The sequence below is a fragment of the Pipra filicauda genome, unplaced genomic scaffold (genome assembly GCF_003945595.2).
Source record: "Pipra filicauda isolate LSUMZ 115617 unplaced genomic scaffold, ASM394559v2 scaffold98_size3848907_pilon, whole genome shotgun sequence".
Classification (NCBI taxonomy): Eukaryota; Metazoa; Chordata; class Aves; order Passeriformes; family Pipridae; genus Pipra; species Pipra filicauda.
The window spans coordinates 233,265-258,253 of record NW_024105186.1 but is presented as its reverse complement, the minus strand read 5'-3'; the positions used below and the strand labels follow the sequence as shown (position 1 = coordinate 258,253).

General features: G+C 43.3%; 1 protein-coding gene across 1 annotated transcript in view; it reads left to right on the top strand.

The window, feature by feature from the left end:
• Positions 1 to 24,989, top strand: part of TP63 (tumor protein p63) — a 102,720-nt gene that overhangs the window by 38,029 nt on the left and 39,702 nt on the right. The window contains exon 4 of the mRNA XM_027720798.2: positions 15,064 to 15,318. Coding sequence (XP_027576599.1) covers positions 15,064 to 15,318 — 255 coding nt within the window. The remainder of the gene's footprint in view (positions 1 to 15,063; positions 15,319 to 24,989) is intronic.

Sequence of the window (24,989 nt, the reverse complement as noted above, 5' to 3'; positions counted from 1 at the left end):
TCTTTCCGTTAAGATTTTTATCGTAGTTTTGGGAGACGAGGGAGGAAACTACTTTTATACTAAGAGAACTTGTGCACTGCTTTATGGCTTTTTGGCAGCATTCCTTCACAGTGGAAATTAAGAAAAACTAAATATAGATGGCTGCAAGTAAGTTTAAGGGTTAGGATGGCGTGTTCAGAAGGGTGCATTTTTGGTTTTGTTCTTCCTTTCCATCTTAGCTTTTAAAATACTAATTCAGATGCCTGTGTTTGGGCTGTAGTGCCCTGGGTGTGAGTCCTTTCTTTTAGCAGAAGCAGGCATGTGGGACTCCTTGGTAGCCTGGACGGATGTCCAGAGGGAACTGGACCTCCTCAGTGAGAAAAATGTTTCTTGCACCTGTCCTGGGATATTGGTTTAGCAAACGTTAACTTAAGGTTAAGGAATCTGGGAATTGAGATGTAGGGGGGGTTTTTTGAGCATCAGCTTCATTGGTGCGCAGTAGAAGTATGACTGGGGCTTATCCTTGCTGTCAGCCTGGATTTGGCTCAGAACTACCAGAGGATAAAGCTATGGCTTTCCTTGGCTGTTTTTTGCCACATGGCACTAGTCACCCCAACTGCATTTGGCAAAGGCTCTTCCTCTCCCACTGCCCCTTCTCTTGGCCCTCAGCCAGACCTGGGTAAAGGAAGCAATCTCTGAGGGATGTTGCCTGGTCACTGCCCAGGAGAGCAGCCCACCTGCTCCCTTCCTGCAGTCTGGAGATACCAGAAGGAAAGGCTTATCTGTGCAGTACCCTCTGTACCCCACATCTTGGTGAAAGCGCTTGGATAGATGCTATATAAAACCTAATGTGTTTCTCAAGGAAGAAGGTCTTGGCTAAACCCGACCTTCTCTCTTGGTCCTTCCTCCTCCTATTTGTGATGATGCCTCTGAGTTCTGCTGGCTCTGAGCAGGCAGACAACTCTCGGTTCCTGTGAGAGAAAACCTCTCCCTCAGCTGTGCAGGATTCAGGTACGAGTGCCGTGACTTCCAGTGGCCTCTCATTATTTAAATATTATCAATACCCCACATGTTTGGGCGCAGTCTTTCATTAGGAGCAAGGAATAGGGAGATGTATTGGAGATTGTGTTCCCTGATGGTGTCCAGCTGGAATTCCAGCTACGCTTCTTTTGTGTTCATCCTTTGGTTTTGCTGTAATTGCGCTTATGGGATTCAAGTTTTTGTCATGTGATGACATCTGTGCAGGCTTGTGAGGCATGTGTCTTATCCTTGGGCTACAAAGGATCTTCTGCAAGGATGTACAGGCCAGGAACTGTATAACCAGGTTCCTTTTCCTTTGAGAGGTTTTAAAACTTTATTCCCGTTGCAAAGGTTTGACCTGAGGTAGAAAAGGCTAAGGTCAGATATGCATGTATCTTTTGTTTGGAGAGAGTAAGTGGATGCTAATGCCGTGTTTGCCAATGAAGAAGGTGAAGTAGTCTAGAGAGATGGGTAATAGGAAGCCAAGACCTGACCTGCCTCTTCCCATGTGCTCCCATCTCCCTCTCAGCTGGAACAAGGGGATCACACTGGGGGAGAAGCACAGGGAAGGGTAAGAGTTGGGTGTGTTTCCAATAAAGGTCCGACTCCTCATTGGAGCAGGTTTGTCATGCAATAGATGGCTTTTTGTTTTATCACAGGGTACCAAAAATTTTTTGTGATAGTAGAGATAATGTGACCTCCATATTGAGCAGTGAATTGAGGATTTTACCTGGAGAAATCCTCTCCTTGCTTTTAAGGTGGAGGGATGGGACCTCAGCAGTCTAAGGCTGTGGGTGTTGCCCAGAAGTAAGTGATTGTAACCTGCATGTGGGTGGAAAGAATGAAATGTGTGCTTTATTACACAAAAATGAAACCTGATGACATTCGACCATCTGCACAGCTTTAACTGTGTATGACATGGAGTACCTATGCAGAAATCAGGATAGTTTTGCTGTGTGTCAAGTGTTGGTACTGCTCAGTAACAGTCATGCTTTGGGATTTGCACCGTCGTGCAATTATGCTAGACATCAGATTGGAAATTGCATCTCCGTTTTACAATTTTCCATGCTCAAAAGAAGCATTAGTAAGCAGTATGAAATTAGGAACAGCTGATCTCAGTTACTTGCTTCATTTGGCAAGAAACTAATACTAGGTATTTTCTAGAATGAAAAGTTTTTCAGTGTGAGAGATGAAAAAGAGCTGCCATTGTAGCACGGTCAGGACGTTTTACATCTTGAACTGGTTGCAACTGATGATCCAACTTGTTTTCTGTAAGTTGGCCTTGGTTGAGACAGGATGAAAGTACCCATATATATCTCCCCATATTTTGTTCATGATTTTTCCTTGGGGAATAGAACTGTTGTTTTGACTGATTATTTTTATCAGTCTGATGGTTTGACTCTTTGACAATGTCGCCAACACTGAATTTCTGATTTCTTCCAACATGAGCCGAGTTATGTCATTGCCTACCTTTTCAGGAGCTGTTTTTCTTTTCTTTTTCCATGTCTTTTTTAATAATGGACTAATGGGCTAAAGTGGAGTGAAATTTTGCCTTTCCCCCCCCCCCCCGGGCACAGAGAAACAACAGAAAGGAACTTTTTCTGCCTTGTGTGTTTCAGCCCATCTGGTGGCAGCCTTTTGACTTGTGTTTGTCCAGTTATGCTTAGTGGAAGGGTTGTGGCTCTCTTTACTGTGAGACAGAAGCATCACTAGTTCTATGAAGAAGACATGGCTTCTGCAACAGGAAAGCTGTGGATGTGGGCTGTGAGAGGGTGTAAACCATTTGCTTTGCACTTTCTTTCCTCTGAAAGACGGTTATAACTAGTGGAGAAACTACTTATTTCATTATCGTGAAGGGCTGGATAAAAGTGGGTGTTGCCTGGCTCAAGGCAAATTTTAAATTCTATTTACAAAATGTTCCCACTGAAAAAAAAATCTGGAAACGCTTCAGAAAGGAGCTCTTGCACCGATGGATTTGTGCTAGACATTGTTAAACCCTGTTATTTTTCTGGCACTGCCTCCAACGCGTCTTGAGAATGTGCAGAGTAGGCAATAAAATGAATGCAACTCTTTTAAAGCAAGGTTGCATAAATCATCAGAAAGGAAAAGAGCTTCTCATACACTAACAGCAACACTCACTCCATCCTCTCCAGCAGGGAAATGAGCTCAAGCTCTTTGTGCCACTTGGCCTGGATTAGTGTTAAGTCACTTTTGGTATCAAGTGGAATTAAGAGGAAAACAATTTCTCTCCAAGGGTGTTAAGGTTCAACTTTTTTTCCCCTGGATGCGTTTTCTAGATTCTTTGTATCTCAGTGCCACGATCGCCTTGCAGTCCCTTGTCAACTGTCCAAGGCCCTGATCTTTAGAGTGTTACGTGAGCCCAGCCATGGTTAGGCACGTGGGTGGGTCTCTCCAGGTGAATAAACTTGCTGTTCTTCAAAAACTTCCTGTTTTGTTTTGATTTCTTCACTTATAGTAGTAAATGATTTCTGAGGAAAATACTCCAGTCTTTAGTCTCCCAAACAGAGCTTCCCATCAGAGCTTTGCTGTGCTGGGAGGAGAACCTGTAACTTTCACATGGATTAAAGAGCTGCTTCCCAGTAGGAGCAGACCATGGCATAAAGCCTCGGCAGAGCAGCCCAGAACAAGACTTTGCAAGTGATGATTTAGCTGTGAGCTGCTGAGAAGAAAGGCTCACCCCTACATTTCTCTGCACTATTTGTTATAAACACACTGGCTCCTAGGGGCGAATCCCAGGTCTCTTCTGAAGAAGAGCCTATCAGAGGCTTTCCAGGGTTAACTTAGCTGCTTGCAGCTACCTTGAGCAAGGAGCAAATAGAGCAGGATGACATTTAAGGTGATTGAGCTTTTACTTCTGTAAGGCTTCTAATATAAGGAGCAAACTCAGTGAGAAATTACTTTTCAGGAAGTTGTACATAAGACACATGAAAGCTTCAGTTCCTTGGCCTTGGCAAAGTAAACTTGTATCCTCTTTGGGAACTTTAATCTAAACTTGATTGTATTTAGCATTACTGACCATTGTTATCAGCAAAATGTGGGAGATGGGAGGGGGTTTGGTGGTTTCTTTTTTGTTGTTGTTCCTTTTGAATTTTATTTTTTGATTTGTACTAGGTTTGAGCGATTGTGGAGTTGATCCAAGAACGCGCAATGATATCTTGTATTTCTGCAAATCCCCTGTCACTGCTGTTTCACCTGGAGTCTTAATGGTACAGCTAAAGGAGTAGTGTTTTAGCCAGGATGTGCGCGTCGGTATCTAGAATAGATGGCTCGAGGTGTGATATATTTCTGGGCTTGTGCTCAGTTGTCCGCTCTGTTTGGAAGTGGACCCAAGTGGCAAGGCTGAGCATGTTTGAAAATTAATGCATTGATTGGAGCCCAGCAGCCTCTTGGGATCGATTCCAGAGTTTGGATCCGGATTAAACTTCCCCCCAAGGACTTTGGGAAGTGGTATACGAGGGGACCAGGTGAAATTTGAGATGAGTCCAACTTCCTCAAGATGGCAAGAAGATGAGTGTTTTTACCAAGGGCAAGAGAGTGGGAGGAAACGCCCAGTTTAGGGAGGGAAGGGGAAATATTTTATGGTGGGGTAGTGTCTGGGAATGAAAGAGATGGATTGTGTCTCGGCAGATATGAATCTTTCAGTTTTAATCCACATCTAGGAAGTAAATACAAAGAATCTTGCTGACTTCTGGGAATGGGGAGAGGGAGGAGGTGCAGTGCTGGGCTTTTCAGCTGTGCTGCTGAGGCAGAAATCCCTGTGCTGCAGAGCTGCAGTCCAGCTGCATAAGGGGATGATGCACAGAGCTGGAGCACAGTGCCTCAGGAGCGGAGGTGAACAGAACAATAGGAATAGGTGGATGCCAAAAAAAGTGTTGAGTCAGCAAGTGGGTCTTTGCTGTATGGGAAATGGCTTCAAAGTGTTTAATCGTTTTGCTTAGTTGTTTTGGATGTTTTAGGTAATGTCATGATGTGTTCGGGCGTCACAAAAGTCTCTTTTTGGGGTGTGATTACTCAAAGAACATAATAAAATTCTGACTGGTTACTCTGTATAACTTGGGTTCTGCAGGTTTGTCTTGGAGACTCAGTAACCTCTGCAAGCCTCTACTGTAATTTCTCACTGCTGCAGTTTTACTGTGCATTTCATCCATATCCTAGGAATCGGTTACATCAGGAGCACTAGTGGTGACTCTAAGGAGAAATAGATGAGTAAATTTCCCTCCACCCTCTTTTAGCAGCAGAAAAGTGTGCAAGAAGTTCTTAAAAAGGAAACTAGAACATACATTGGCTAGGTGTGATCTAATACTTCGCAAACAGGAAACTACTACTTGAATAGTAGGGTGGGAAAGCTGTTGAGAGGAGCCTTGGTCAGTCTGCTGTGTTGTGTGTCTGAAAGGAACCGTGAATGTTCAAGTTGGAGGGGTAGGGAGTTTAATGTGGTATTGAATGGAAATGAGTAGGTATGTTGCTACTCAAAAAATCTGGAAGAACCCCTTTCTGTCTTTTGGCCACTGAAATCGCATGAATCAGGGTAACTGGGGGAGGGGAATAATGAGAAATTCCTTGCAGTTAGCTTAGCTAACTTGCTTATTGCAAGAGGCAACCAATAAAATTATGGCAGGTCTGTTTTAGCAGAGTATGTTTCCGTCTTTCTGTTAATGTGAGTGATTCCATAATGAACAATGAACCTGTCAACTTCTCACTTTGCATAGGGGAAGGTCTGTCCAGCTGAGTACCTCAGATGTTAATCTCTGAAGCTGTGCCTTGTATAAGTGACCGTAGCACCATGTGTCCTGGTGTTTGCTGAAATCAGTAGTATTGGACAGGAGGGAAGTACTGAAAACTGGGTTTAGTTGTGCTGTTAAGATGTTAGGTCCCATACCAGAGAGCCTATTGGAAATCCTGTGTGTGCAGAATACGTGGTGAAGTGATTTAAATGTTGAAAATATTGGATATTAAATATTAAAATTAAAAATATTTCATTTCTATTTAAATAAAAATGTAAAAATAAATATTAAATATTCCTCAATATTTAAATTGGGGAAAATATTCTTGAAGTTTGTAAAGCTGATGCAGTAAAGTTGCTGTGGAAGAAGCCCTGCCTTTGCATGCACGTTGTGTCTGTATACTCTCACACAACCCCCCTCTGAAAGAGCAGCTTTTGGGTTTGTTGTATGCACAGACTGGCATCTTTGGAAAACACCATATAAAACTCCTGCTCACCTCTGAGTGGGTTGCAGCAGCGATATGAAGCTCTTTCTGACATATACCACAGAGGCTGGGTGGTTAGGGGAGTCTCCTGCCTGTGTGTGTGTGTGCTGCTGTACTGAACCCCAGCAGATCCCTTGGGTGCAGGCAATACCAGCTTGGTGCGGGTCAGGAGCTGCTTTAATATAAAAAGTAGTGTTGGAAGGCAAAGCCTTGCCTTCTTTTGTTCTCTGCGATTGGGATATAATCAGAATTTGGCATCCAGTCCTCTTGACTCCCCCACTCAATCTTGAAAGCTTTTCAGTCTGCTATTTGGTGTCCCAGGCTTTTGAGAGTATCATCCAGAAGTTTTCTTGCCTGATTTGGACCGTTGAAATGGCCAAATACAATAGAAAATCCAGTAGATCTTTCTTTTAGTCTATAAGGACTGATGGTGCTGTGTAACCCTTTTCCTTTGCTTGCTCTAACATGTTTTAATTTGCCCTTTGCCCTCCTATAACTCTTCTTATGAATTCTTATATTCCGTAGTTGCACCACGCTTCAAAGAGTGGGCGTGGGGGGTTTATGTGTGTGGCTTCTTCTTTTCTTTTTTTTTTTTCTTTTTGGTATGTGTTTAACTGCTTGACTTATTTAAATTGCAGATGATCTTAATTTCTTGTTCTGACTAAAATGCTGCCTAGCTGGAGTATTTTAACTTGGTGTCTGAAAGATGATGCATTCTGATTTTATTGAGCATAGGGATGAATTTGGGAGCTAACTTCAACTCCTGGTGTTATTCTGACCCTGCTTATTCATTGTCCTTGTGCCCTTTGGCCATACTTTGGTGGTTACCGTGTCTGCAGCCTTTCACTGTGGATGACACACAGATATCCTGTCCAGCCTAACACTGCCCTCTCAACACAATAAAATGCTGCATGTCTGAAATGACTGATAACATCAATGGTTACCGTCCAGTAAAGAGTTCAAGAAACAAGGCAACCTTAATCAACTACTGGAGTTTTCCTCTCCAGCCCCTGCTTCTCCTCCCCACTTCCCCATTTGTATTTTAATTGGTTCCTCTTATGTTTAAAGTTTTATTTTTTTAATCCAACTTTTCAACATTGTTGTACAAACTCAGAACACAGGATTTCTGGGCACCTGGCCGAGCTGTGTCCCTACAGTTGTTCTCAGCCACTGAAATTAGGCAAAAAAAGCCTTGCTGAGATCTTGCAGTCTTTTTCTGGTTTTTCTGATGCTGGTCTTTGTCTTCATTATGTTTGCATCTCTTGGGAGCATGATGGGGTGCTTTTGCAGTTCGTCTGTAGTTTATGGTTCTTCAGATCTTTGTTGGCATTGTGTTGTCCAGCTGGTCATAGGAGAATGTAGGAAACTCTTGGCCTCTCTTTCACTTTTTTAGGAAACTGAGTTGTTTGGGTTATCAATTTCCTTTAAGATCATGGAGTTCTAATGTCTCATGATTTCATACATTTCGTAGAGATGATATAATATGATTTCCTTGGTTTTCTTTCCTCCTCTCTTTCTTGTTTATATGTTTTCATATTAAATTGCTGAGCACAAGCTCAGGATCAAGAAATGACTGTTGCAGGGGGGGTGGATCTTGGACTTTTCCTGTTCTAAACTGTCTGAATTTTCAAAATAACTAAGCATAGCCTAGATACTCTAATGAAAGTGGTTTATGTTCGTGAAAGAGGGGGTTTTTATGTTTTAGGAAGACCTTATGGTCTAAATACCGTAAAATGATCTGACTTTCAGAAACCAAGTTGTTTTCTATGCAAGTAGAACTTTTTTTGAAAGCCTAATTCAGAATCTGGTGGGGTTTTTTTAAGAGCCGAAAATGCTGCTCTAGGGAAGTCAGTGATATTGTTTTCACATACATTGGAAAATATTTAGAAGTATGTACACAATGTAGGATGTCCAGCCTTAATATTTGTGTAAAGTGGGATGCACTGTCATTCTGATAATCCTTGAATTAGACAAGGTCTTTTACTTGAACCTGTGGCAGGTGGTAGAAGTCAGGAATTACAGGCATTCCTGCTTTGGGCTGTGCTTGTTTTAAAAGGCACCCTGCTTCTGGCTGAAAAACACTTCTTACTGAGTTAAATGAATTAACCAAGGGGCAAAACTCAGAGTTTAGCTAAAAAGGAAAACAAATTACAGCTGGGGGGAACAAAATGACTCCAAAGCTTACAGCCCTTATGGGTGGACAGAAACTTGCCCCTTGCATTGCTTTTCATTAATTTGTCTCATTCTCAAACTCCACGTATGCAGGTAGGTATTTGTAGGCTTAAACTTGAACATGAAGTTTAGCTGAGTTCAGCAGAACTGTGTCGTAGTGAGACACATGGTCTACAGCCTTACTGGGTATGACTCCTAAAACTGTGCTGCTTTTGTAAACCTAAAGGGTGTAGATGCGGCATGACGTGCATACTGGAATGGCTCATCCCAGTGAAAAGCACGCAGGCTTTCCTTCCTCCTCCCAGTATACAAGCCACAGTGTTTGCAAATTACTGATGTGCACTGATCTCTCCTGTTTGATGTATGTAGAGTGTTGTCCGTAGGGCCATAGGGCTGTTTGGTGACTGCTGGGAGGGAAGGGGTGCTCTTTAAGTGGGCAGAGCAGTGAAGTTTAAGCTCGTGTATCTGAACTTTAAACATAGTGGTGTGATTTCAGTTGGTCACTTAATGTTGAGGGCTTTTTGGTGGGGAGAGGGTAGTTGTTTGGGTTGGTTTTGTTTTGTTTTTTTTCTCCTCCCCAGATGGTTGAAATGAAGGACTGTTTTCCTTAGGCTTTCCTTATGTGTTTGGGTGGTGTTGGAAGCTGTCCAGGCAACTGCTGGGGTTATCTTACTACTTAACATGAAATACCTGTGCAGGAAAACTGTGTGTGTCACTCATAGGGTTTTGGTTTTTATTCCTCTTGGAAGAAGTATGTTTTTTTCTTTATTAGTCTTGAATTTAGTTTCTTAAAGTTACTGTGGTTGTACATATTGCACAGCTCTGTAAATCTCAAATAGATTTCCTTCTAAATAATACAGGAGTATGCAGAAATATTTATTCTCCCTGCTTAAGGGTGGGACTGAGCTAAGGAGATGCTGTTTGGTTATGCTGCAGCAGGTCTCATAGCCATGATGGGAGTGACTGACTCCAGGGCTTTCCATGCACTCCATAACACTGGGAACCTGTTACACCACTAGGATGGGAAATAGCCTTCTCTCTTCCTGGAAAATGTAGTGTCCCAACAGTAGGATTATTCAAATCAGATTCTGTTCTGTTATAGTGCCTGGGAACCTATCTTGGTAACTGTTGATATCTTCGATTCAACCAAAATTATCTGCTCCCTTGCTCTTCACATTCAGTATATGATGCACATTATCATTTTATCTGAGGGTTTCCATGTCCTTAGTGTATTCAGATGAACAGTAGCTCTGGGGAAAAACCTCTTCAAAATAGACCCACAGGATTTGTGTTCATTTTAGAAGTGGAGCTGGAGGGAGTGCTGCCAAGCTGGTGTTGAAATGACTGTACACATCTTCCCCTCGTGGCTTGTAGGGGACCAGAGCAGCGTCCAAACTGAGTTTGTTCCTCATAAAGAAATATTTTAGTCCTTCTCTCTCTCTCTCTCTCTCTTTTTTTTTTTTTTTTTTTTTTTTTTTTTTTTTTTTTTTTTTTTGAGAAAACAGGGTAGCAAGGAAAACGAAATCACAGCTTTCATTGTGATGAGTGAGCTGTCTTGGCTTCAGCCCTGATCTTAGCTGAGGGCCATGGGTGGAGCCCTTTATTTCTTGGCACTGCTGTATAGTGGCACAAGCAGAGCACCTACATTGGGTATTGTATCAGCTGCCTTCTGAGCAACTGAGAGTCAGCAGTACCTTGGTTAATAACTGTGACAGAAGCACTTCTGTTTAGCTTTCTGTTTAGCTTAAGTGACTTATTTCCACCTACTAAAATACTTTGCCAGGAAGGTTTGAAAGGATTTCTCTTTCTGGGTATATTTGAGGTGTGTGTCATCTGATTTGGATAGGCATCAAGCACTGTGGAAAACATTTATTCTGCCGCTTTTAAGATAACTGTTCTTCAACAGAATTCTGAATATTTCCCTGGTCCAGCACTGAAATGTTGCTGTAAGTTGCTTCCTACTAAGTCCTGCAATTGTTAGCCCTAGTGTGTCACTGTGGTGCAGTTAAGGACAAATCACCAAATTTGCAAAGTCCTGTGCAAATCTTTTTGTTGCTAATAACCGTGGTAGTTTATTAGTTTCATCATCTCATATCTTTCTTGAGCTGCACAGATCCAGTGGTGAAAATTTAAAATGCAATCGGTAGGTGTGCACGATATAGATGCTTGTTCTTTTGGTGTTAGGGAGAAGGGTTTTGGTAGGGGTGGAGGCATCCAGGTGTTCTACACCTGAAGATGAGAACTTTTCCTTTATTTTCTCAAGCGAAGGAAATTTCAGAACTCTCTCTGAAATGTTGGTAACTGGGTAGCTAATAGCTGGTGCTGTATATTTTAGGGGATTTTTGCTGTGGAAGTCCCCTTGAGAACTTAACTTGCATTAGTTGCTTCCCTCATGCCTTCATACGGAGGTCTCTTTGCACGTCTGTCTCATAACCTTATTAATTAACACAATGGGCTTAAAGCGGGCTGTGGCCGCTGGAGGTGGATTCTTGCTGCAAGGTAGTATGAGAAGAGCCCCAGTTTGGGTGGGTCGGGGCATCTTCCCTCGCACACACCAGCTCTGCCGTGTGATGGAGCATTTGCATTGCCCTCTGGTGGCAAGTGCCCCGGAGCTGCTGGGGTCAGAGGAGAGGCTCTGCTTTACCTTGACCACCGTGTTCCCTGGGGAGACCCAGCCTCCCAGCAGCAGAACTGTGCTTAAACAGCTCTGCAGTTTTCAGTCTGGGTTTTCATTCAGCAGCCTCTCCAGTGCAACCGCATTTCTCCTAATCTAGAAGCATGAGTTAGCACAAAAACCTAAAAGTGAAGCTGATGGGATATAGGAAGCGAAACTGATAGTTCAAGATACATTATTGAAATGATGTTCAGAAGTGCATGGTCTATTTGCAGTTAAACTTGCCTGAAGGTTTTTGTAATGCTTTAGTGATATTAATAGTTTCAGAAACTTGAATGGAGGGAACAAAATAGTGAAAAAGGCACTGAAAATTAGATAATCTGTTCTTTCATCTTTGCGTGCAATTCTTTCCACCAAATAGCTTTCTCTTTCTATCGGGATTTGGTGGTGGGGCTACATTCTGCAGTTGTTTAAAACAACCCCACAGCAAAACATGAACTTGTGTTAAATTCTGGGCTACAAACTTGCCATGAATTAATTTCTGGATTAAATGCTGTTGTGTTTCTTTCTGTAAATGGTGAAAGGAAGCTATGTGTGTGCAAACACACGCTCTGCAGACCCCTCTTGGAGGGGCAATACCTTTCAGACTGAATTTTCAGCCTCTTTTTGTTCTTGCCATCCCCAGCATCGCTGGGGCCATGGGGCCTCCTTGTGTTGGTGGGTGAATTCCTGCGTGTGCCTTTCCCGGGCCTTTTGCCCCTCTAATTGTCCTGTTGTCAGAAGGCGTGTGCCTCCCAAAGTCTTATCTGATTCCTGCAAAACCTTGCAAGCAATTCAGATGTTGACCCCTTGAGCACAAACAACTCTCCCACCTGCCTTGGGGCATAGCTGCGAGACGGGGTTTAGTGCTGTGTGTGTGCAGACCAGCGGCTGGCTTTGTCACCGGGGTGGAGCACCTGCCTGGGGAGGGGAACAAGGGGCTAGAGAAGGTGAAAGGCTGGTAGGACACGAAGCAAGAGAAGGGGAGTCCAACAGCTGCTTGTGTCAGCGTGAGGATAAGTGCAAGGAGATTAATAGTTATTTAAAGAGCAAATGGGGACACGGCATTTGACTGTGGTATGTCAGTGTATAAATGCAGTGGAATGGCTGCTCTGCTGATAACATTTAGACAGATGGTCTCTGGACTGAAAGGAATGAAAAGGATCTTTGATTCTCGTAAGGATATCTTACATTTTAATAGAGCACTTATTTTATTATTTTTGTTTAATTGATGTCCAGGCAGCACCTTCAGCATTTCCAGACTGTGCTGTCTTGTTAATGCTGACTGCCTGTTTGGTCATCTTTCTCCATCAGCTTAAGTTGCCCGGATTAGAGGGAATAGTTTTTAAGCAAAAGCTGAAACACTATTGTTTTGCTGTCTGTATGTCTGAGCTGGTTTAGGAGACTGTTTTCATCACAGCTGTCTTTTCATCATTTGCTGGTTAGGGAGTGTGTCTGATGGTAATCTCCATGAGAAATGAAACAACTGAGTGATGCTTCTACATTTTTGAGAAGTCTTCAGGTCTTACTAAGGTATTCTGGGGTAGGAGGGCAGAGAGGGTTGTTTTTTGATTAAATGCAGAATTACTGAGCAGGTAAAAAAACTGTTCCTGGTACAGTACATCAGCATTTTGGCTCTTTCTGTACAGAACTAGCCTCAAGGGAAAACATGTACCAAAAGTCCGTTAAATAGGTCTTGGTTGACTGAATAGCCTGCAGGAGATGAGACATAACTGTCATCTGCGTTGCCAAAGCTGCAATCTCCTTTTGGAGGAGGAGAACAAGTCTGGATCACTCGTTCCCTTGTCAGCTCTCTAGCATGCAATGAGTCCAATTGCAGATATTAGCTTTCCTATCTGACAGGGGTGCTGTGCATCTATAACATCCACACTGACACAGAGGGAGAAACTGAGGCAGGGAGGGCAAATGAGTAACCTGAGGCAACATGGAGAGTCACTGGTTCACCCAGGATTAGGACTCAATGTGTAATTGCTTTTATTACTCTGCTGCCTACAGGCCTCAGACAAAGCAGAGGCCCATTAAGTGCAGTGCTTTTACATGGTGAGGAGCAATCCCTGCCCTGCAGACCTTGCTGCCTGCAGTAGGCTGAGGGTGGAGGGGGAGGTGAGGTGCCTTGCCCAAGGACACAGTGCGTTGCTGACAGAGCAAGGGAGGGAGCCAGCCCTCCCTTCCCTCTGCAGCCCATCCCAGCTTCCAAAATGAAGTCCCCTGTGCTGTTCCCCACCGGACCTTCCCCTTCACAGCCCAGCTCTTAGTTGCAAGCTGATCCATCTCTGGAAGGTCCCAAGTGCCTCACTGAAGATCCCAGACCATTAGCCTCACCTTCAGTGTTTAATGAAAACCCCAGAAAATACCAGCCTCTTCCAGTGAAACAGAAACCTAAGGAAGAGCTGCAATAGGAGGTTTAAATTTCTGTAATTCCTCCCCTTCTGAAGAACAGCTGAGAGTGTAGAGTCTTTGGGCACAGGGAGGACCCTTCATCCCTGCAAAGGGACCACCCTGTTTTCCTCTGTGGCTGAAATGACTGGTAAATCTGGATGTTAAATGGCTTGTCTAAAGTCCTAGGAGAGCTCGGCATATAGCTTGTGCCATTCCCCTTCAGGTCCTCAGAGGAGTGGTGTGCTGCTCAAAGCTTCAGTAGGGCTACTGGGATTCCTAGTATTGGGAAAGCTTTTCGTTATGGGCCTTGTGGTTGGTGCTGATTCAGCGAACCTTTGCTTTTTGGCTGATAAGTTGTCTGGAAAAGGAGCAACTGTTGGAAAGATAGGGAAGTTATGAGCAGACTGGCTGAAATACTCGAAAATAGGTGAGCTTGATGGTTCTGGGTGGGATTGAAGCTATAAGATGTTGAGGGACATGAGCTGCTTGGACCCCTGGACAAGTGGAGGAGCCTGAGTCCCTTGTGTCAGCAGCTAACAGAACCAGGTGCCTTTTATTGATGTGTGTTCCTGGTTGAGCCCAGAGCTGTTGGGAATGGGTACCACAAACCTTTCGGATGCTGCTTGCCCTAAGCTGGGTGCAGTTAGTGCCCTTTGGACACAACAAGGATGAGATTGTGTACCTGACTGAACCCCATGTACCGCTTGCCTGGTGCCCTGTCGCTGTGGCCAGTGCCATGTCCTCTGGAGGTTTAAAAATGCGTGGTAGTTGTGTAACTTTCTCCGTGATACTTTTCCAGCTTCCAACTGTTTGTAGTTCAGAATTTTAGAATTCTGTAGTGTAGATACACTTGTATTGATGGATTTTTCTCTAGCAGAACTTGTCTCCTGCTTTTTTGAATATCAGTAGTCTTTTAGTATTGTGACATTTTGTGGCAAAAAATTCCATGTTTATTTGTGGACTTTGTGAAGAATCACTCTCTGTGTGTTTAAACCAAAGTTTTGCTCCAGTTTGCATGTTTCCCAACTCCTCTACTAAATGAATGTGAAAATTTTGCATTTGCTTTTTTCCACGTCGCCTAGGAATTTATCCCCATCTGTCATACCGAGTTCTACCTTTCTCCTCATTGTCACTGTGTGTAGCGGAATCAGATCCACAGGAAGAGGAACAGTCTTTATGTAGAACACGAGACTGTTGGAGACGATATAGCCTTGTACAAGTTAGAGCCAGTTACTCTGTAATGAAGCTGCTGATTTTTATCAGGTTATAGCAGTACGTCCGAAAAGGTCTGTCTGGGTGTTGCTAGACATAGCAAGCCTGTCTCCTTGTGATGGCTTGCTGCCGTGCGAATCACCTTCTGGTTGTGTGCAGGCTCTTTTCCCAGCTCTGCTGTTGATCCACTGTGTGACTGTGAGCAGCTTTACTTCTTTCTGTTTCAGTCACCGATGTAAAGAGGGGGATATCCCTTGCAAGTCCTTTTCCTAGTGTGACACATGTACGGTGGTGCTGAGATTATGCTGTGTACCCTGTCTTGTGAAGGCAATGCCTTGCCTAGCCAGCCTGTCCTAATGCTGCTTCTCTAACACTCCTGTGCATCTCTTCGCCTCCAGCCGCAGTACACGAACCTGGGGCTCCTGAACAGCATGGACCAGCAGATCCAGAATGGCTCTTCCTCCACCAGCCCTTACAACACGGAGCACGCACAGAACAGCGTCACGGCCCCCTCGCCTTATGCCCAGCCCAGCTCGACTTTTGACGCTCTCTCGCCCTCCCCAGCCATCCCTTCCAACACAGACTACCCAGGACCTCACAGCTTTGATGTATCATTTCAACAGTCCAGCACAGCAAAGTCAGCAACATGGACGGTAAGGACACAGCAGCACTTTGCTCCTCACTGACTTCAGTCCCCATGCCCTTAGTGACACTATTCATATGATACATATCAAGGCTTATGCAAGAACAAAGTGACCCAAGTCCCCTACAGAGTATGATGTGTCACACAAAAGGGAGAGATTTATCTTGGTTGCTCTGGGAGGGTGTGGTGGGAATTTAACCCTCAATAATATCATTAAATCCCAGGTGAATAAAATGCCTTGCAAAAAACCTGGTTACCTAAAGACCTTTTGGGTCTAGCAGGTATGCTGGAGTAAAACCTGGGATGGGCATTAGCATTGCTTCAGTACTTCCCTTGGCTTTCTTCAGCATCCATGGGTTTGTGTGAGGTTTAGCATGTGGGGCCATGCCAGCAGGATGGAGGTGGTGCTCCTTGCTCAGACCCATGCAGTGTGAGGCTTTCTCTTTTTCTGTGTCTTCCTCTTGCAGCTGGTGTGGGAACCCCACTGTCACCAGTTTGGGTCAGCCCTGTGTTGGGTTTCGTTTAAGAGGGAGGGGTTGTTTTATTGTGGGGGTTTTGTTGTTGGTTTGTTGTTTTGGTTTGTTTTATTCAACACTTCACTCTTGCTGTCAGAATACTACCTTTCTTATAAAAAAAATGTGGAAGCTTGAAACCTGAAGCCCAGCTCTTGATTTTTGGTGGTGCTGCTTATTGTTCAAGTTGTAGAGACCTAATAGCCCAGGACACAGCACTGCAGGAGCTGTAAGTCCAGCTGTTGTGGTTTAGGGCTCTAAGAGCAGAGATGTTTACAGTGGAGAGTATCGCTGCCTTCAAGATGTTCAATATTTGCCTTTGTCTCCTGCAGGCACTTGGAGTAGGTGCAGCAAATAATGTCCTACCCCATGCTACCCAAATAAAAGCAAGGACTTTATTTTATTTTATTTTTTTTTTAAGCAAAAAGATCAACTTTTTACCAAAAGCTAAGAGCGTTAAAATAGCATGTGCTTTTTTTTTTTTTCTATTTTCCTTTTTAATTGGAGGAACTACTTTGATCTCAGATTTAAATACAGTCTAGCTGCAAATGCAACTAAAAAAGAAACTCCCAGCCACTGCTGCCAGCAAAGCTGCAGAGCCCTTGCACTCCACTTGGGAAAAAGATGCCACATAACAATAGATCACTAAGTTTGCATCCTATATGTTTTAAAAGCCTTTTCTGGTAAAATTTGTCTAGAACTGATACTAAGAACTTAGTTCAGAAAATTGTGTTAAATTAGGTTAAAATGTGATAGGTCTAGTCACAAATGAATTTTTCATTTGTTTATGTATAAATGGTGAGGTATTTTTAAGGTTGAGGTTGTGGCATTTTTTACTCATCTGCATGAGGAGTGATACCCTGCTGCATCCATGTTTCTCCTATGGCACTACACACAATATTTATTTTCACTTCCCTTTAGGTGAGGAAACTGTGGGTCAGTTCTATTTTGCATTTCTCAGGGCAAAAAAGTTCTGGCTTGGATTTTTGCAAGGTGCTCTGGAGAGGGTCCTTTGAAGGAGCTATGAAAAGACATTCTCTTTTGATACATATGGTACAAAGAATTATCTAATGCAGCTACAAGGAACCAGAGTGTTTGATGCTGCCCTTTCAACTACGAAAAGCAGTCTTCTGAAATGAGACTTGAACGTATGTAGTAGGCTGTTCCAGCAGAGATGAAGGAGAGAGAGCTACTAGGAAGCTTAAAGTTAAAGCAAGCACTTGAGATATTTCACCTTAGTGGTAGTGGATTTCTGGGATAGAAGTGAAGGCTGAGTTTTAGTGTGGATGTGGGTAGTGGTCAAAGATCAGAGTACATGCTGACTTTAAAAATAAATAAAATTAGTATTTGGTGACTACAGTCATCAAATGTGTGCAGCCTGAGGCAAGGCACATTTAGCCTCCCCTCCTTTACCTTTGCCTTGATGTGGACCACACTCCCAACAGATGAAGGTGTGTTTCCTATATATGTTGCAGTCTGTCTGGGTATAAATCTATGTATTTTACTAAAGGAATGGACTCCTGAACAGCTCTCTGATCAGGAAGGAGTGAGTGTGGTCCAGGTGTCCCTGCTCTGAGCCAAGTGACCCAGATTTAGCTGCTCGTGCAGGAGCTGGCACTGTGCTGTGTGTTGGCAGTGAATTATGACAGTCCTGTGGTGGTGGCTGGGGACCTTCAATCAATATGCCTTTCACAGCAGAGCATCTTTCCATCTTCAGAGCTCTGCCCTTCTGCTAATTAATCCACCAACTCGTTTCACATGAGCTCTTGAGCAGTTGGTAATATGTGTTCGACAGCTTTATCAGTGGGGTGGGTGGGGAAGGATGTGAAGGCTCTCCTTCCCACTGTCGTCCTGAGAAGTGTGGAAACATGCATGAAATGTTGATGAAAGGAGGAGTGATTGCCCCATCCTCCCAGCAGGAGCAAGTTCTTGGAGTTGCTCATCCCCCCCCTTATGTGACTTCATACACTTTGATTAATGCCTGTCATCTTTTTTTTTAATGATGGATTAGGAACTTACCCAACTGGAAGAGTTTCTTCCACTGAAGTGACCTATTAAAAGTTTAATTACTTGATGGCCCCACCCTTACTAAGAGTCCAAAACTTGAAAGCCTCGTTTCTGAGTTCTTTTTTGTTTTTTACTCCCCTCTTGCAGTTCCCCAGGGTAACAGTATTGTAAGGAAATCCATCGTACCACACTTTCCCCTGTTTGGGAGTGGATGAGCCAGACTGACCCACCTTGCCCTGCTGGGAAGGCTCAGTGGTGACTGGCAGGGGATCTGCTGTCCTGTGGGACAGCTCACTTCACCTCACCAGGGCTCCTCCGAGCTTCTGGGCTGAGTCATGTCAGATCAGGTCATGGGAACGAAGGTTGTAGGCTTAGTAAGAGGAATGGGTTAGTTCTCCAAAAAGCAAGAGCTGCTTTCATGGAATGATTAGAGACCTGTGAAGATGCTTCAGATTTCTAAGCCACTTGGTGCATTTAGATCCCAGTCTGTGTGCTTTGGATGCAATATCTGGAATCACGTGTGGATCCCAAGGTTACTTTTGTTGGAGGTGGGGGAAAGGAGAGAGGGTACTTGCTGAGTACCTAAATGCCATGTGTCTTAAAATATCCCTGGCCTGGAATAACTTTTTCTCCTAAAACTTTTTTGTTTTGTTTTTTCCCCTCCAAATTCTGCGAACTCTTTCTGTGGGGGAGGTTTATTGTCCCTAGACAGTGGACACTGGTTACAAAATCAGTAGTATTTGTACAGTGTAGGCTGGAAGGGAGATGAGTGTAACAGCTTCTCTGCTCAGGTTTGTGATGGGTTCCTAATTAAAGGGGGAAAAAAAAAGAGACCAAAATTACAAAGAGAAGCACTTGCTGATGCTAGGTGAGAAGGTGATTCCGTACGTATGAGCAGTTCACTTTGAAAATATTACAAATTTTCTCTCTGAAGCCCTTCATGACCTTAAGTAGGAATTCCAGTAAAACGTGCTGTCTAATCAGGTTAGCTCTTCATTTGTATGCAATGTTGATCTAATTAATGATGACAAATTGAGATTGGATTGCAGAGGACTTTATAAGCATCCTTGATTATTTTTTTTAATTAATGACCTCAGAACGCAAGTAAGAATATAAGCAAGTTAATCAGTCTTTTCAGAAGGAAAATCTTTAACAATTGAAACTCTACTGAAGTGTTTAAAAACAAAAGCCTTTATAGTCTAAATTGGACAAAGTTTCTCTTGTGCATACTCATACAATAAAACCTTTTGGAAAACCATGCTGCAAAGGAAAAAGCAGTTATTGTTTGTAATGCTGAGATGAAGAGTAGGTTGTTGAGACTGAGTGAGAAGCCCTCTGAACTGGGTTAAGTAAGAACTTAAGCAGAATAGTATGTCATTTTTTGTGGGAGAATTCCCATATGCCCATGCATTGCAGTGTCTCCTCCTGTTTCTGCAGCAGAAGAAAGCAAGGCATTTCAGAGTTTGCCACCTCATATTTTTTTGTTTGTGGAAGTCGTGTGCAGACCTTCCCCACCCACTCTGAGCACAAATAAATAAATAAACAACCGCACTCCCTTTTCCCTCTAAAAAAAATATTTGGCAATCACCTGTCACTAGCAGAACCTGCTACACAGGGAAAAACATGATTGCAGTAGGAAAGTAAAAATTAAAATTGTATGTCAGGGTAAGTAAAAGTTAACATTACTGCCAAATGCAAGCTATCAAAAAATGAATCTGATCCGCCCATCCCCAAAAGCAAGATACCACCTTATAAGTCATGAGACTTTTTAAAAGACAAACAGGTTCTTCTTACTCTTCCCCAGGTTTCTGAGCCTTTAGGGTGCATCTACTAAATATTTTAAAACTTTTCTTGGTAGTCACGAGAAGGCAGAAATTGCTTTAAGTTTTTAAATGAAAACTGAAATTTATTTGCAAATTTTTGATTCAGCTGAAGAAAGACACCCAACCCTGCAAGACTTGCATAATTCAGGTGTTGGCAATACCTGAGTTTAGCAGTTTATTCTCATGGCCTGCAGTAGGTTGGAGCTGAGCTGGGTTGGTCCTTGCAGGGTTTATTATGAAACACGGAGCTCTCCAAAGCTGCAATCTGCGTTCCAGGCAGGCTCACTGGTTTTCCTGTTCTCTGTAAACTCAGCTGTACCTACAACCATCAGAAAATGCTCAGATTCCAGACTCTTCTTTGCTAGCAAAGCTGGATAATAATCTCTGCAGCATGCATGAAAGCGAGTAAATGGATTGTGCCAATTGGGCTTGGTGGATTTGGAAAAGCTGCATTTTAAGGAAGCTGAAAGGAATGCACTTAAATTAGTCCACACGAGCAATAACAGGTTTCTGTGGTTGAGAGAACAGATTCCTTGGCTGGTCTATCTCAGTATTTTTATTTCAGGTTGGTTCATTCCATTTTTACTTTAAATACATTCTGTGTCCTTATCCACCTAGTAAAATTGGGAAATTTTTTTGCCAGTCTCTATAAAATGAATTAGAGGACTGTGCACAAGCACAGTGAAGCGGTGAAGGGGCAATTAGATGTGTACATTGCCTTGACTCAGCAGTTCCTAATTATGTGTTGAGTGTTCTCTTAAATAATCTGTTCAAATAGTGCATCATTTCAGTAACACTGGTAATGTCCAATATGTCCTGACTACTGATAATCTCTCAGTATCTCACCATGAAGACTTCTTCTAAAGGCTGGTGACTCTCCTGATGAACATACAGGTGGGGCTGTGCCAAGTGTTCCTGTGAAATCTTAGCCTTGTGATTCCTCGGTGGTGTGTTGGTCAGTGCAATTTGAGCTTTTCAGTTTCACCCTTTAACATTGCATTTAAAGCTGTCAGGAGAAAGGGAGTGGAAGTGGCCTTATTATATAGGCTTTTGGATTTTCTTGTCCTCAGAGGCTCTTAGTCAGCAAAAATATAGGATTTGGCTGTTTGTACAGGGCAGGTGAGAAGGGTCTTTGTAAAAAACTCATTTGTGCAGTGGGTTTAGAGACCTCCATGATCCTCATATTGGTCACCTGCTGGCCACTCTGATAAGAAATGTAGGCTTTCTCTTCAGCCCAGCTGGTTGTCCAGCAAAGTTAATTTCACTGGTGATAAACCCCCACTTGTTACAGCAGGAGTGAGGAAGGGAAAAGATGCTGTAATCCAAAGGGAGAGAAGCAATCTTCAAGGAGAAGGCAGTGGAGGAGGAGATGGGGTTGCAGCCTTTAGACACAGGCACTGATGCAATGGTGTGAGCTGAGGGCTTGGCTCCTCACCCATCCTGGCGAATCAAGAGCAGGAGCACTGCTGTATTTGGGCATTTGTCTCAGGTGAGAAGTGGTTCAGATTTGGCTTCCTTTAGCTCTCAGCAGCTGTGCCTGTCTGAAGAGGCTGTTTCCAGCGTGTGTGGGCTCTTGGCACAGGGCAGGTGGGGAGGCAGGGCAGATCTCAATTGCCACCGTCACTCTTGTGCAGGAAGAGGTGGTGATCCTGTTTTCCTCCTTGGAGAACTTCTGAGGTGTGTCTCCCTCAGTGTGACATTACAGGGCCTTACAGCAAGGCTGTTGAGGCATATGTAACTTGTCCTAGGTCATCTACCTGGAAAGAGAGGAGCCGGGCTTGTTGTCTTTGAAGGAGGTGTCTTTCTCACGGCAGGGAGGTGTTTTCAAGCTCACAAAGCTGAGAAGAACCAGTTCAGCTGTGAGAACCAGCCAGGAGGGGCCTGCTGGCTTCTGTTTGGGTTTTTATGCTTGAGTGAAATGAGATCTGAGTGCATTAGGTTCCCTTTAGAATGTAATTGTGCTTTTTCCCCATAATATCTTTGTCATGTATATTTTGGTGTTATTACTAGTTGCCTTCTTCTGTTATTCCTTACAAGCAGCTGTACAGATCTGTGTAGTAGTTTCTGGAAAATGTCTTGTGATGTGAGCTGTCTTGCTTTTCTTCTTTTTCATTTTTGTGGCCCTGATTGTTTTGTAAGTCCTACCAAGGCAGTATTGCCTCCCTGTATGAACTGGAGTTTTGCAATATGCTCTCTAATACACCAGTGTCCTCCGTGATGACAGAGCTGCACTGTGGTGCAAGACTGCTCTGTGAGGGGCAGTCTGTACCCCACACATCTGGTGATGCCCAGGAAGGATGAGAAGGGAAGTTATTTAATTACTCTATGAATTGGTATCTGGGAGCAGCACTGGGAACTGAAAATTTGGGTTTCCTACTTTGAGTATGTTCTCTCAAACAGCACAGTCAGTGTGGGGCACCCAGCATGCCTGACCTGCTGAGAGAAAGGAGGCATCAGATGTCATGAATGTCCTTTTCTCTCAGCTAGGATTTAGCCTCTTAGTTGCAATATTTGTGGCTGATTCTTTCCCACTGTAACAGGAGATGAGTTAGAGCTCATTACAAGTGTCCCTGGATCTGGAAGCGAAAAACCATGAGACATTAGAACATAGGAGAATGGAGAAACGATGAGGAGGGGTTGAGTCCCCCACAGGGGCAGAAAATCCCTCTGCTGATTTGTACAAGCAGTTTCTAGGTGTATTGGCATCACAATATTTTTCCCAGAAAATTTATTATAAGGTTTCAGCTAATTTTAAAGGAAAATTCAGAGGGAAAAAAGTAAGTGCAAAAAAATTTTTTTGGGTCTTAAAGAGATTTTTTTTTTTTTTGCCTATATGGAGAGGGAAAAGTGTTAATTAAACATAATTTTCATCAATGCAACTTGCACAAAAAAAGCCCCACCTACTTTCATGAGAAAGGAATAAAGAGAATCATAATCCTGGATTAGGTATCTTTCACTACACATATATAAAAACAACACCGTGTGAAAAGGGGGAAAATATATATGTGTACATACACACACCAAACATACCAATGTGCCTCCAGCAGTATTACCAAAGGAATTAACTTTACAAGAAACAGCCACAGCCTGGAAAGAAGCCATTTTTCAAATAAAAGCTGAATGAGACTTGTGGTTTCTGAGAACTATGAGAAGGAAGGGTTAAAAAAACATTTACAGATAAGAATAGCTGATGCTGGGAGATGAGTGAACATCTTTAAGTAGGGGAGGGTCACTATTTAAATCAGCTTTTCTTTTTTTTTTTCCCCTCCTCTTAGCTAAAAATTGGCTTCTACTAAGAACAGCATGTAGGATTAATGTAGTACTTTAAATCTTCAAAGTGCTGCACAAACATTACTTCCCTAATCAGCAAACACCTTTGCTTGGTAGGCAAATCAGGAGTGGAGTCGCCATTTTAGAGAAGGGAAACCAAGGCGCCCGAAGTGCCAAAGTTTCTGAAACAGTAGTTTTTTGGAGTGGATTTTTTTTCCCCCCTTTATATTTCTTTTTTTTTTTTTTTTTTTTTCTTTTTCGATGCTTCAGGATTTTTGTAGCATTCAGCATGGGGACTGCCTCTGGGCTGGCTTGTAAAAGCTGCTGAGCTCTCCTGGATTTCACAAGTACTAAAGCATGTAAAGCAACCCTCAGAGCTCAAAGAGGCATCAGCAGAGTTGCCTCCTTACCTTTCCAAAGGTCACGGCACACTATCCCAGAAGGGAGGCAGCGGCTCCAGGGCAAGAAGGGTTTCCTAATAGCTGCCAATTTCCCCCGTAGCATTGATCTGTTTAAGTTAAAATGCATCAACTGAGCACTGTTACAAGCTATTTCAACCCTACAACAAAAAAAGGTCGTGCAAAAACTATTCAAGTGGCTGTTTTAGTATGTTATTTTTGGGTAAAGTATTTCAGGTGGGCTGGTGCAAGAGCTATTGCTCACTTTGTAGACAAAGTCTGCCCTTGGAGATGATCGTTCCTTTCTTTAGGTCAGCTGAAATATCACATTTGTCATAGATATTATGTCCCTGCCAACTCGATACAGAGCACACAGTGCTTTGGCAGTGTGCTGAGGCAGCATAGTTCTGTGTGTTGCATTGGTGGTGCTCCGTGTGCTGAGGGCTTAGCTCCAGTGCTTGGCAGACCATGTACTGTGAAGAAATTCCTACTTTGTTTTAAAAAGAAGTGTCCTGGGTAGGGATGCCTTCTGTATAGAAAGAGCATGAACTTTATTATGCAATGGAAGTCTTTTCATGAGGTTTTGCTGTGTGCAGGTGTGTCAGATTTGTTATTGTAAACACAGCAGGATAGCTACCCTAGTAAGAGCTTAGATCCTCTTGCAAATAGACCTGAGTATTGATACAAACTTTACCGTTTCCAGTTGATAAAGATAACACTTAGACATTGGAACAAAAGTTGGTGGAGCCGCGAAGGAGAGTACTACTTCTTCCTCATTTTTGGGGGGTTTTTTTAGATGTATTCTATGAGAGTGAGGGTTTTTTGAGGAGAGCAAAATATTACTTGTTTGATAAGGAGTGTTTTATGATCTGCTGATACACATTAGCTGCTGAAATTCATCTAAATTCAGCTTTATGAAAAGTTGAAAAATGTGCTACAGGAAACACAGGAAAACAGCACTCAGAGGCTGACCTGGCTTTCCTAAATGCATGAGACAGGACTTGGGTCTAAATTTTCTGGCTCTATTGTTTTCCCCATTAGCCAAGATGGCTATGCTGCCTTGGGGCTTTCCTCCCTGCATGTCTTGTGCCGTGGGGTGCACCACACTCTCCTCCTGGGGAGAGAAGCCACCCTGCAAGGAGATGCCCTGCTCGGGAGCAGCAGATTTGGCTCCCAGCCCAGCCTCGGAGCTGCTCCTGCACTGTGATTTAGATGTAATCTGGGTAACATTGTGCAAGTTATTCCCTCTGCCTCTGCTCCCTCTCTTCCCCCTTTCTACATACTTACCCTCAAATCTGGGACTGTGTCAGGATGATCCTGTGTTGTAAAATGCTTGGACCCCTGATGTGAAATGCCTGAGGGGGACAGCTGGACACTGCTGTTTGCTGTGTGTACCCTATCAGTAGCCTTAGCTTTCAGGCCTCTTATTTTGACTTAGTTACAGGACATTAGAGTCTTTCTACAAACTAACTTTTGAAGCAACCAAAATGTATCTCCAGGCTAAAACTTGAAGCCTAAGTGCCTCGTGGGTTACTGCTTCCCCGTTGGAGATCTCGAGCTTTGCTAGCATTGGTCCTACCAGGTGTGAAAATTACTGACCCAGCAGCCATTTGGGGGCTATGGGAATAAGGAAAACCTCTTCCTGTTACATAGACAGAGCACAGTGCTGTA